This window comes from Fundulus heteroclitus, unplaced genomic scaffold (assembly GCF_011125445.2).
Source record: "Fundulus heteroclitus isolate FHET01 unplaced genomic scaffold, MU-UCD_Fhet_4.1 scaffold_46, whole genome shotgun sequence".
Lineage (NCBI taxonomy): Eukaryota > Metazoa > Chordata > Actinopteri > Cyprinodontiformes > Fundulidae > Fundulus > Fundulus heteroclitus.
The window spans coordinates 543,385-556,424 of NW_023396879.1; the positions used below are offsets into that span (position 1 = coordinate 543,385).

A 13,040-nucleotide genomic window follows, 5' to 3' on the forward strand; every position below is an offset into this window, starting at 1 on the left:
GGCGCCACCATCCATCGCATTTAATCACGATTTTAAAAACGTCATTTCTAAATGAGAGGTGTGCAGTGATTGGCCAGGTAACAATTAACGGATCAGACCTCCTCCAGGTGTAAAATGTCTAAAGTGGGCAGAGAGCTGCAGCAGTGACATAATCTAACTTTATTATTTATTTTACAGTTTATATAATCAGAAACTGTCAGCAATCTCTCCACATCGCTAAGTTCTGCTTTCATTCAGAAACTTTTACTTCATGTTCAACAAAGACTGACGTCCATTTCTACCAGCTTCTCTCTACATTATTAATATTCTGATTAATAAAAACATTTATCTGCAGCCTTTATTGCTGCTGCTGGTTGATGCAGAGAAACGTCTAAATTAAATCAGTTACAGGTGAAATAATCACAGAACCTAGAACCCAAACGACCAGAACCAGCAGAGGGAGAACAATGATTCCTCAGCGTCCCTCTGAGCCCCCATCCCCCCTTAAAGCCACCGAGCAAAGCTGCCTGCAGAAAGATCCAGAAGAACCAGCGTAGAACCTGGGAACCCAGATTAACCCAGTCTGGGCTTTTCATCAGACCACGCAGGATTTCAGCTGCCGGACCAGAACCATGAAGCAGAACCAGAACCACGAAGCAGGACCAGAACCACGAAGCAGGACCAGAACCATGAAGCAGGACCAGAACCATGAACCCCTTCACTGGGTTTAAGGAGCCGTGGGCCGGGAAGGTTCCCCTAAAACAGCCTGCAGCCCCCAGAGGAAGGGAACTGGACCGGCTGGTTCTGGAGTCGAACCTGAGACCTTGATCCCAGGGGTCAACTGGGCCTGGACCGGCCGGACCGGCTGGTCTCTATCTGAGAAACACCATGATTCCGATGCATCTGTGGCAGCTCTACCGGTACCGGTACCGGTACCGGGGACACCTGGACGGAACCAGTCCTGATCTGGACTCTTAGAGTTAAAAACCCGTTTTATCCACCAGATTATTTAACCAAGCCCGCTTTGAACGTTCCCGTTTCAGCAAAGCGGGGCTCGGGTCTTTGAATAAACCACATATCCCCTCAGAACCCACCGGAAACGAACCGAACCGACCGCCAACAGCCCCCCCCCCCCGCCTACCTGGAGGCTGGTCCATCTCCAGGTAGAAGATCAGCTCCGTGGAGTAGGGCATCATCACGTCCCGCCAGCCGCCCTCCTCTCCGGCTTTCTCCGCCGTCCACACCGTGTTGTACATCACTTCCACCGGGAGGGAGGGGGGGGGGGCGTAGAACCGGTAGAACCGGTATAAAATGTGAGAAAATTCGGTCTACCGATGTGCTTTTATCCGTCCTGCTTCACAGCGAGCTCCGGGCCGCCGCGGGTTTCTCTCACACGCTGACCGCTCGGGGCTCGTCATGGAGGCCCGCCGCACCGGGACAAACGTTCCGCTCTTTAACCGGTTCACACCGGGCCGTCGGTGCCGCTAACGTCAGCGGTCTCCTTTCCTCCTCCTCCACACGAACCTCCGTCCTAACGGCTCCATTTTTAAGACGAGCACTGAGCAATGGAGGCTGGCGGAGGCAGACAACGGCCGGACCGAACCACTCCGCCGAGGCTCGCGGGGGGAGACGGGCCTACTTTACACACAGAACGTCCCCACAAAAAGATTTAACAAAGCTACCATAAGAGTTTACGGCTTAAAAATACCTAAATAATCACTTTATCGATGAATGTGCTCATAAAATGCAGTTTCTAGCCACAGGGATATTTATTTTACTGCTCCGTCACCGCTTGTTCAGGCTCAGAGTGGGACACGCCATTTTCTCCCGCCCCGTGGCAGCCCAGCCTCCCTGCGCATGCGCAAACAGGCTCACAGGCCCACAGCAGGAGGATGACTCCAGCCTCAGACACTCAGCGTGTCGCTGTGGCTTCTCAGTCTGTCCAGAGAAGGATAAGTCATCATGGATCCTGTTCAGCTAGTTTTCTCCAGTTTAATTGTGGTTTTTCAGTTTAACAGAAACAAATTACATCACAGACCCCGTGATGCCGAACAATGACCACCGATCTAGCTTTGCAGTGTTTTTCGGGAGAAATATGGCATTGATCCAGATTAATTGTGGTCCTCCAGTAAAGTATAACAATGGATCCAGATAATTAGCGATCCTCTTGGAAAATAAAACCATGGAGCCAGTTTCACTGTCCTCCAGAGAACAAGTTGAACGGCAGTCTTCCAGTTTTCCTAGGAAAATCACAGATCTAGCAATGATGTAAAATACCCTGATTTGCTGACCATCATCAATGAGAGCGCCTCTATACAAACAGAAAACAGGTGTGTATAAAAATGATGCCATAAGCCATGAGCAGTTGATCCCCATCAACCTTGTAAGGGTTATGGTCTTCTCCAAACTAGCTGAGGTCCATCCTTCTGCAGAGGGTAAGATTATCCACCAGTGGAAAACATCTCAGCTCTCAGCAGTGGACATCCCATTATATTCAGCCCAAGGACAGAGCACGCAATGCTAAGACAAAGAACCAAAACCCCAAAGATCTCCATCTCTACAGGCCTCATTTAGCAGGTTAGCAGTGACTAATCTACAATAGACTGGGCTCAGTCAAAGGTCTGGACCCAACCTGATGGAAATGCTGTAGGCCCCGTCTAAATGAAGCCCGGTTTGGCTGTACCTGAACTTTTTGGTCAGACAGGAGGTCCCGTCCAGATGAAGCAGACAGACATTTGAAACCAACAACATTTGAATCCGGCTCCCATTTATAGGCTGCCTTCGCCCGGACACGCCTATCCACATAACCAGCTATAAACTGACCTGTGTGCTCATGCTAACCAACGTAGACCATGCCTCTCCTTCAACACGCAGGCACTCACACAAACAACAATGGCTGACTTCAGAGTTGTGGTTGTGTTTCACACACCATTCAGTTTATTGGGGGTTTTACACTGAAACATTTTTCCCCTTTACTGCGTTTGTGTGGACCGACAACGCGGCGATGCCCACAAACGCCTCTTTTCTCTCCCTGCATTCCTTGTTTTTGTCGTACTCTACTTCTTCCTGCTTTACTTCTGTGGCATGGTTACTGCAGAACTTACTGATGTGGCAACTCCTATTACAGCTCCTTCAGCTCAGTGCAGTTTCAGAGAGATCTTTCTTTTTTACAAGCAATGAAGGTAAATAAAGTGGCTGACTAGGTTGGAGCAGATAGGCACACACTGTGTGTGGTTCAGGGCAGAGAACCTCTAGTGATTGAGGTTCTGAAGGAGAGAACAACAACAGAAAAACAGTTTGTGTAAAGTTTTGGCTGACTGGAAATACAGTGACACATGATACAGGCTGAATCATCAACAAGTCATATCAAAATGGAAAAGAAACATGCTAATGCTAGCCTAGCACAGCAGCACCAGACTGTATGTGCTAGGCTAGCTGGGTCTGTATGTGTCCAATCAGGTAGATGTTTAGAAACAAATAAAAAAAATAGTGTTTGTCAGAACTTTATTGCAAAATAATTTGTTGTGGAGCTTCTGAGTCCTCTGTCAGAAACTGAAATGGTCAAAAACCATAAAAATACAATCATTCTAGAATAACTTTTAAGTTTTCTGGAACAAAGGAGCTCATCCTACAGAAAACCCAAACCACCATCCTCCTTTTTCTCATTTTCTTTATCTGTCTAAGCATGTAAACTGGACCACTGCTGTGTTTTTTTAAAGGGACAACAGGATCATGGTCCAGACAGGCCCAGACCCCCCCCCCTACACACGCTAACGTCCTCTTAATAGCCTAATATCAATAAAATATCTGCCAGCATTGGGAATTACAGCTGCTCTGTCTGCATGTGGCGCCCTACTTCAGGATGCAGCCTGGAATAAAAGAGCTGCTCTCCAATCTGCTTGTCCATCCGTGCCTCTGTCTGTCTGCGGACGGCAGCGGAGGAGGGAATGAGCTGCAGCCAAAGCTGCTCTCGCACACAGATTACGTGGCCTCCCAGATGGCCCGTGCCGGACGCTCCTCTGTGAAGTGTGTCAAACAGGTTTAATTGCTGCTGCCGCTCTGTGCATGGGGCAGATGGAGCCCGAACAATGACACAGGAACTGACTCTGCCCCTCGCCACACAAAGGGAGGGAGAGAGAGAGAGAATGATGACAGGACCGGGAGAATTAATCTGCACCGTCTGCGGCCGTCGGCTCACTGCTTCCCATTTAACTTTCCCAACAATAGAAGACAGCAGCGTCCAGAGGACTCTCCCTCTGCTCCAGACTCTAATTATGTCTCCACCTGGCTCACGGTATCTTGAACAAGATGCAAATGGAGAAAACGTAGTCGCTGCCTCTTTCATTTTCTTTTAACTGTTCAATCAAAGGATGCAGATTTGGTTCATTGATCTTTGTTTGAAGCTGCTGTGTCTAGACTGTCAAACTGAAGCTGTGCTGCCAATCGTCTTGACCTGAAACAGGTTCTCTGCGCGCTCAGATCAGTCAGCTGCTGTAAACTGACACGTTAAATGTCTCCGTGTGGACAGAGCTGGTGGTCAGGCTGTTACACATGCTTCTCTCTTCATCCTGACACTAAATCACAGATAAAATACCAGCACCAATGTTCTCTTCAATCACGTGAGGAATTCTTTCCACCAGGTCTTACTTTTAAACTGAGAGAAATTAAAACATTCTCTCATTTGTGTCAACAGTAGCAGGAAAATACTGTCCTACCAATCAACCAACCAGACTCACCTGTCCAGGGTAAACCCCGCCTCTCACCTGATCGCTGAAGGCATACCTGCCCATTGCAGCCCTGCAGGGAGGCCTGGGCTTAGAAGGACGATGTTTGGGACAAAGACATGTCCAGTATTTAGAAAGCAGTCGTGTTTATATCTTTGCTGGATCTCATGAAGGTCTAGTCTGGTGAAGCTCTGGACCGCCTCTCCTGTTGCCTTCAGCTCCTTGTTGATTTAGCTGCTTGTCCCTTTAAGTTCCTTCGTCAGGCACGCTCGGTTGCATTTAAATCATCCAGCCCTCCTACAGTTTTTCCATTTTTGAAGCTGTCAGAAAGTTCCACATTTCCTTAGCAGCATGCTAGTTCGCTAAACCTGTTTTTATTTTATCAATATAGTTTAATTACGTAAGCTGCCAGAAACCTTGGGTATGAAAGCGCAGCTAAAGGGCAGACCCTGATCTACACGCAGCTTCCACTGACAATTAAAGCTGACTACGACGACGACTTAAAGACTGTGTTTATTTTATTCTTTATTTACAAAGAGAACGAGAAGCTCGTTCTGCTAGGTTATCTGTTTGCTGATTAGCACAACGGATCGCACCACTGCACAAAATCCAAACCGGCTGGATCAGAGTTCCTCCTACCAACAGGCTGCAGGATTCTGGACAGACGAGACCTAAAGGTCATACTGGACTGTGGCAATGGAGCGCAGCAGCTCGTCTGTTCAACACGGCGGTTTGGGCTTAGCTGCCAAGATGATGTTTATTGGTGACGGAGCCGCTGATGACCTCTGATCTGCTCTGGTTCCAGAAAACGGCTGTAAACTATCCGGCTGGAGCTTCATCAGACATTTAGCTGAGAAGGAAAACGTGCTGCAGGGTTCTGGATAGAGGCATGAGTCTGGAAGTCAGCCAAGACTTTCCAGGTTATTCCTGTTCGCTCCAGAGAGCACGCCGTCTGTTGCTGTGTTTACAGGCACAAACAAATGGCAGTTTTCTGTCTATTTAATCAAGTAACACTTTATTACACAGATAAAATCCCAGCACTTCATAAAACACAGAAAAAACTAACTAAATAAACGTGACAGTTAACTCAAAGCCTTTCTGTACAAATATGTTTCTAGCTGCGTTCTGAAACCATCAATAGAGTCGACGTAAAGACAGCAAAAAACAAACTAATTAACACTAAAAAGAAACATATTTTCCATTCTTAGACCTGCTGATCAAAGGGAAACAGATTTAAACGGTTTTTATGAAGGGAAAATGCCCAAATCTGCCTAATTGAATTAGTTTGTTTCCTCCGCGCGTTGCTTCTAGGAGCAACTGATCTTAATGCTCCACAAAGAGAGAGGGGTCAGATGTCCGCCAGCAGGTCCTGAAGAAACACTAAAGATAATTGGCTCCAGGTTTGCACATCAATAATTCAGGCCGTTTTGCATTTCTAAGCACATTTAAGTGATGAACATTTCTGACCGCTGTCAGCTTAACAGAAATGAATCTGCAGGTGTGCGTGACACGAGGTGACGGCGGTGGGCGGAGGCCCGGATCGTAGCGAGCTGCAGACGCTCCCTGATCAGAAGCATCTCCAGATTCTCTGATGGTCTCATTCCACGGAGCATCGCTGCAGCTTTGGCTCAACCTCAGGGTGCAGACGCAGCTTCTGGGGACATTTACACGCTTCCACGAATTCACAAGCAAACCATCTGAGGATGAACGGCACGGCTAACTTACCGTAAATCAGGGGAACACCTGCTAGGCTATCTGTTTGTCCCGTCTCTGGGCTCCAGTCACATGAGGTTTATATTTAAATGTGAGCAGCAGACAGATTCTGATAAAGCTGGTGTCCCTGGAGATGTTTCCCCCCAGAAGAGCCCAAAGCTCAGTGGTTGTTCCCCAGGAACGAGCAGTTCAGCTGTAATCTGTGTTACAGTGTTGTCGGTTATCTCCTGGAGGTCAAACACCACCTGCACACCAAGCCAAAGCTAAAAAAAAACTCTGTTTATGCAAACAAAAGAGTCCAACGCGAGTCCTAATCTTTTCCTCAGAGATAGAGGTAGACACCACGGAGGGCGACGGAGATCTGATGACCCACCAGCACCTGGAACCAGCAACTTATCTGCTGCAGTTTACAGTCTGCACGCCGCTGGCGTTAAGCGCGAGGACGCCGCTGCTAAATTTAAATTCACTGCGCTAAATCTGACCGCCTTGACCTCCTGTGGAAGAAATGCCAAACCTTTATGCTTCTTGGAAACGGGGGTTTAGGTTTTGGGTGAAATGTTCTGACGGTCAGAGCAGGTAGATCTTTTAGCTGTTCTGGGTTGTTTAGTCCCTGCAGGTCTGCTGCAGCCTCTGACAGGTTCTCCTCTGTGATGGTCCTGGTTCTGGTTTAGCTCCATCCGTCTTCCCATCAGCTCTCCCTGCTGAAGACGAACGTCCCCACAGCACAATGCTGCCACCACCGTGCTGCACAGCATGTGTGGCGCAGGTTTTCCTCCACAGGAAGCGTTCTGCATGCAGGTCAAAGGTCATTCAAAGTAGCATTTAGGCGCCATGTGACCACAGCACCAGGTGTTTGCTGTGTCTCCTACACGGTTATTGGTAAACGTATAACAGAATGACCTTCTCCTCTGGTTCTAACAGTTCTGCTGTGAACAGAACCTCCACCTGAGCTGTGGGTCTCTGCAGCTCCTCCAGAGCCACCATGGTCCTCCTGCTTCTCTGATCAATGCTCTCCTGGTCCAGCCTGTCAGTCCAGGTGGACGTCCATGTCCTGGTAGGTCTGCAGGTGGTCCATCCTCTCTCCAGGTCCACATGATGATCAGAACTCTGGGAGGTTCTGTAGAACCTGACCTGCTGTAAACTGGACCAGAACCTCCTCCCTGACCCGTCTGCTGGGTTCCTCTGTCTCCATGATGCTGGATGTTCCTCTGAAGAACCGCTAAGGCCAGAACCAGAACATCTGGACTCTTCTGATTAATTGAAGGGTAACTTTTGTTGCCCTGGACTTTATTCAGGGCAATTTGAGTTAAGGGGGTCTTACTTTTCAGCTCCTCCAGATTTGACATTTCTTTCAGGAACTATACTCATCTTCATTGGTGCTAAAAATGCCAGGGAACGTGTTGACTGAGGCTCCGTCAGCGTTAGCCAGACAGAAAAGCACCAACAGTCCAACCAGTGCTGTGGATTCAGGACATGCAGCCTGGAGGTCTCACAGTCTGGTTAGACTGAAAACTTCTCAAACACACAAGAAACTAAGAGTTAAACCAAATCAAATGTCTCTTGGCTGCAGCTGTGAGGCGTTCTCATGCTGTCTGAGCTAACTGAATATTACCGCCCTTTGATTGGTCAGCAGTAATGGAAAACCTTTCCCCAACATTCAGCATTATCTGCTCGGGTTCAGCACTAATATTGTTCTCAGAGTTCTTCCTCCATCACTTGTGCCAACAAACGGGCATATGTGCAGTTTTCAGTCTGCCGTGTTAGCGCTCTAATTGGCCCCCTGAGGGCCCACGTGTGCGTGCATGACTTTATGCATGCTGGAATAAAGCAGCGACTCAGATAGAGACAAAACAGCGTCGTACGTCTCACTGACACGCTCCCCTGTGTCACCCGGTCGCTACTGTACCATCCGTCACCGCCGAGGAAGAGGCCCAGCAGAACGCCGGGGGGGGGGAGGGATGGAGGCAGCGCTGAGCCAAATGATGCAGCAGAAGAAGAAACATGATCACAGGGAGGAGAGAAGGGGAAAACCGTTTGTCCTGGAGGTTTCTGTTTGAGTTAAAGATGAACCGATCAGCACTTTCTGGCTTGTTGTTATTTCAGCTTTTAACTTTTTGTTCTCTGTCATTTTTCTCTTCATAGAAGGTACACCTGGTCTGGCGTTCTGTTAGCTGTGACATCATCATGGGAGGCAGATCATCCTCTATTACTATCTAACATAAAAAGTACTCCTGGGTCAATGTGAGCTTCTGAGCTTTCTGTGTCTCTGCTCTGTCTTCTCTACCATAGAAAGTACTCCTGGGTCAATGTGAGCTTCTGTGCTTTCTGTGTCTCTGCTCCGTCTTCTCTAACATAGAAAGTACTCCTGGGTCAATGTGAGCTTCTGTGCTCTCTGTGTCTCTGCTCTGTCTTCTCTAACATAGAAAGTACTCCTGGGTCAATGTGAGCTTCTGTGCTTTCTGTGTCTCTGCTTTGTCTTCTCTAAGCCCCAGTGGGTGGAGGCAGATGAACGTTCACACTGAGCCTGGTTCTGGTTCTGCTGGAGGTTCTCCTCCCTGTTAAAGGGGAGTTTTCCTCTCCACTGTCGCTTCATGCATGCTCAGTATGAGGAATTGCTGCAAAGCCATCAACAATGCAGACGACTGTCCACTGTGGCTCTACGCTCTTTCAGGAGGAGTGAATGCTGCTTGGAGAGACTTGATGCAACCTGCTGGGTTTCCTTAGAGAGGAAACTTTCTCACCAACCTGGAGGATCTGATGGAGTCTGACTTTGGAAAGAGACTTTAGATGATGTGATGTTAATTGGAGCTTTATGAATAAAACTGATCTGAATGAACCAGAAACTGAACTCTGTTTTTTCTGAACTGCTGATTGTGAGTTTGACAGATTCTGTTTCTTTTGCAAGGACAACAACTGATTAAAAATTGAATGCGCTGCAGGTAATGACCCTGAACGCAACACAAAATAAAGAAAATATAGGGTAATGATTTATACTTCATCATTTATCTGATTTCAGTTCACCTTCACATCACACGCTGAACATTGATGTGTTTGTAAAAGTAAAAAGATTGTTTTTATCCAAGAAAATTTCTGATTCTGGTTCTGGTCCGGCTGATTGGTGCATCTCTGACCATGTGACCTCCTCTTGCACTTTATTTAAAGCTGATTGGTTTGTGTTGCTGAGGCTGCAGGGTGAGAACGCTGCTCCTGTCTTTGTCGGCTCTCCTTCCATGCTCTCTGAATCTGTCAGAACCGCAGTAGAACCTTTCGGGTCACGGATGCTGAAGTGGGAGCGGTACGTAACGAATCCCAGCGTCAGCTCATGAGCAGCGGTGCTACATCCCTGCTGCTATCGGACCATCAGGTCCCACAGTGAGCGCTCAGCTTTTTATTCAGCCATTTGTTCCGTGATAACGCCACAAACGGTTCAGAGAGAAGGTCTGAGCCGGGCCAGACGGGTCAGAACCGCAGCTCTATAACACATGAAGTTCAGCGACACTGTAGGACCGACTGCATCCAGGGATGTTTAGCCTTTATTTACTGGTCTCCACAGACAGCCGGTGCCAGATTATTGAAAGCCCCGTGTTAGCTGATTCAGTGATTTCCCTGACCCGCCCGGTTCTCCTCAGATTTTGGACCTGGACCAAGATTCTGCCTGCCTTTCAATCATGGTTTCTGCAGGACAGTGATCCGAATCAACAGATCTTCCACCTCAGACCTGAATCCTGTGATGAACCTGAGGGCAGAGGAGGCCACCAGAGAGGATCTGTGGACCTCCTAGAGCCTGAGGAGCAGTTTCCTCTCCCTGCCCGACACGCCTGGGTCACATGACTGAACTGCCTCCTCTGCAGGTGATTCAGCTGCATTTAAGCACTAAAAGCTAGAAGGACTTCAGGGAGATCCCGTCAAAGATCCCGCTCTCTGTGTCTCCAACCTGGGGAGGTGTGACAGGAGAACGTTCCACCGTGTTGGTGCTCTCCTATGGGCTCAAAGGTTGTGCAACCCTTTAACAGCAGGAGTGGCCAGGCGAGCGCTAAAACGCTAGAATAAAGGCTGGATTAGTGGAGGACTGCCGTTCTCCTCCAGACGCTGGTATCAGGACATCTCTGAGGTCATCTGCTCCCCAGCCTGTCGGCCCGATCGGCTGCAGCTCCTCCGGGTCTCAGGCGGAGCTGCAGACGTGATGTCATGCTGCAACGTGAGCGTCCCTGTGGGCCAGATCCCATGATGCAATGCTCTGGGCCCCGTGTGCTGCAGGTGGCATCTGCTGCTTGTTTCTGCACCAGAAGCTCTGAGGAGCATCTCTGCTCCAGAGAGGGAGAGCGTGTCTGGATTACGTCTTCTTCACTTCTTTTGTTTCATTCCTCAAAGCGCCACATGACTCCCATCACCTCCTCCTCCTCTCTTCTATATTTGCTCTCTGCCCACACCCCCCCCCCCCCCTCCTGGTTGTCAAGGCAGCACCATGGCTCAGCATTATTCACGCAGCAGCAGCAGCCAGTCGGCACCGGAGGATGAACAGACCGTCCTGGAAGGGTCCGGCAGAATCACAGGATGTTTAACCCTTTCCTGGGAACGGGGGCAGAGCAGAAACCCCGCTGGTCCGGCTTTAGGCCACGAGAGGAGCAGCTGAAGAGGAACATTCGTTGAGATCCGTCTGACCTGATTTATCAATTGTTCTACAGCAATATTTGATGTTGAAATTAAAGTATATATTCAGGCCTGAAAGGATTGGCTGTTTAACCCCTTCAGGAAGTTCTGGGCTCTGAGGCTGATACCGACCGACCCAGCGACGCTGATCTACATCTCTCTAAATCAGAACTAGATGAAGAGCGCTCCCCTCATCTCCTGAATCCCATCTGGACCCCTTCACTAAGGCCTCTAAGGTCACTAAGGCCACTGAGGCTGGAAGGGACGTTTAATGTGCCAATAGTCCGTTGAACCCGCCGCACACCAAACAGAACTTGTTCTGGTACCGTCAAAACGCTTTGAAAGAGCGTAGAGCCACAGGGACAGTCGTCTGCATTGTCCATGGCTTTGCAGCAATCCCTCATACTATATTCATTCTATATTCATTTTAGTTCAAAAACGTGTTTTTGCCCATTTTGATCCTTTGAGTTTTGCCTCATTGAGCTGTGAGATGATAGTGGAGTTATAAAAAAAGGAGATTAGCTGCGGGGCAGTGCTGGTCCGCTCACATAAGGAAAGTGAAAGTGCCGTAAAGCGGAGCCTGACTTCTCTGAGCTCTGCTCCAGGAGCCTGAATGCATCGTTCTGCTCCTCAAGGTCCAGGAAGGACTGAGCGATTGCAGCTTTGTCTGCTCTTCCTTGGTCTTTTACATGCCGTGCTACAAGTTTACTTTCAACTAATCTATGTTGGGAACATCAGACCCTTTGAAGTCCTACAACCACAACTTTAGATGCAGAATCAGCAGATTAAGGATCCACAGAAAGGCCGCTCTGTTATTATAAATACTCGCTCTGTCCTCTGAACACTCAGCCGTTCTGTTTATTCTGAAGTGAAGCTTTGAACTAAAGGTATTTAGCGACGTCTTTCGCCCGCCTGGTCCAGTCCTCTCAGGGTTAACACGCTGGCAGATGGTGAGCTGATGTGTGAGGAGCATCAGCGCGGCGGCTAACGGCTAACGGCTAACGGCTAAAATAAAGTCAGCAGGCCTGGAGTTCCTCCTACAGCAGGCTCCACTGCGCTCTCTAACATGTTTACCATGCTGCCGGTTCCTCAGGTTCTTGATCTGATAGAAAATGATTTATACTGTCTCTACCATCTCATAATGTGTATTTGCACACTTTTAGCTTCTCAGGGGATGTTAGACATTCAGCCTATTGCACAGTAATTTACATCTTCCTGTAAACTGATGTCTATCTATCTTTTCACCTGAACATTTAGATGCGATATTAAGGACTGTTTGCACACATTTGGCTTCTCAGAGGTGTTGTCAGGTCGAACATTATGTCTATTATTTGTTTGTGTCTCACCAAAATTTCTATATGGTGATATAAAGACAATAACGACTCTTGGTTCCTAAAGGAGCTGTAACAACACGGCTCTTTAACCTGCACTGATCAGTTTCAGATGATTTAAGTAAATAATTTAAGCTAACAGTGAATTCTGCACCATTTTGACGATAGAAAGAGAAACCCACATTATTAACGAGGTCTGCAGGTTCATCCCTCATAACAAGTTTAGCTGCAGGCTGGATTGATAGTAGTATGAATTTCCATCAAGATAAACCTGATCCAGCCGGCTCTGGGAGCCTGAAGAATAAAAAAACTAAATGTCAGCACAAATAGTTTATTCCTTTGGCTTTGCAAAAATCAGAGCGTAGTCATTGTGAGCAGAAGTGCAGGTGGATGTAATCCTTTAACGGGATGCTGGGAGAGTGAACCCGATTAACCAGATCAGCAGACAGGGGGGAGTCCAAGCTTCTCGTCCATTTCTTGACCATAAATGTTGGGTAAGGTAGGAGGCTCTGCACTGAAAGAGAACCATGGAGGATTAACTAACAAGCTAATGTCCAATTATATAAAGTCTCCATAAAAGGTCTGACGGCAGCGGGAGAGTCCTGGAAGCTCATGTATGAGAAGAGAACAGGAACTAAATGAT

At 48.1% G+C, this 13,040-nt stretch overlaps 1 protein-coding gene across 2 annotated transcripts in view; it reads right to left on the reverse strand.

The window, feature by feature from the left end:
- Positions 1 to 13,040, reverse strand: part of LOC105920054 (phosphatidylinositol 3-kinase regulatory subunit gamma) — a 149,860-nt gene that overhangs the window by 15,085 nt on the left and 121,735 nt on the right. Inside the window, exon 1 of one of the 2 annotated variants that reach the window (XM_012855552.3) lies at positions 1,121 to 1,548. The exons of the other annotated variant lie outside the window; for it this stretch is intronic. Coding sequence (XP_012711006.2) covers positions 1,121 to 1,235 — 115 coding nt within the window. The 5' untranslated portion in view covers positions 1,236 to 1,548. Of the gene's footprint in view, positions 1 to 1,120; positions 1,549 to 13,040 lie in introns of those variants that run through there. 2 annotated transcript variants of the gene reach the window in all.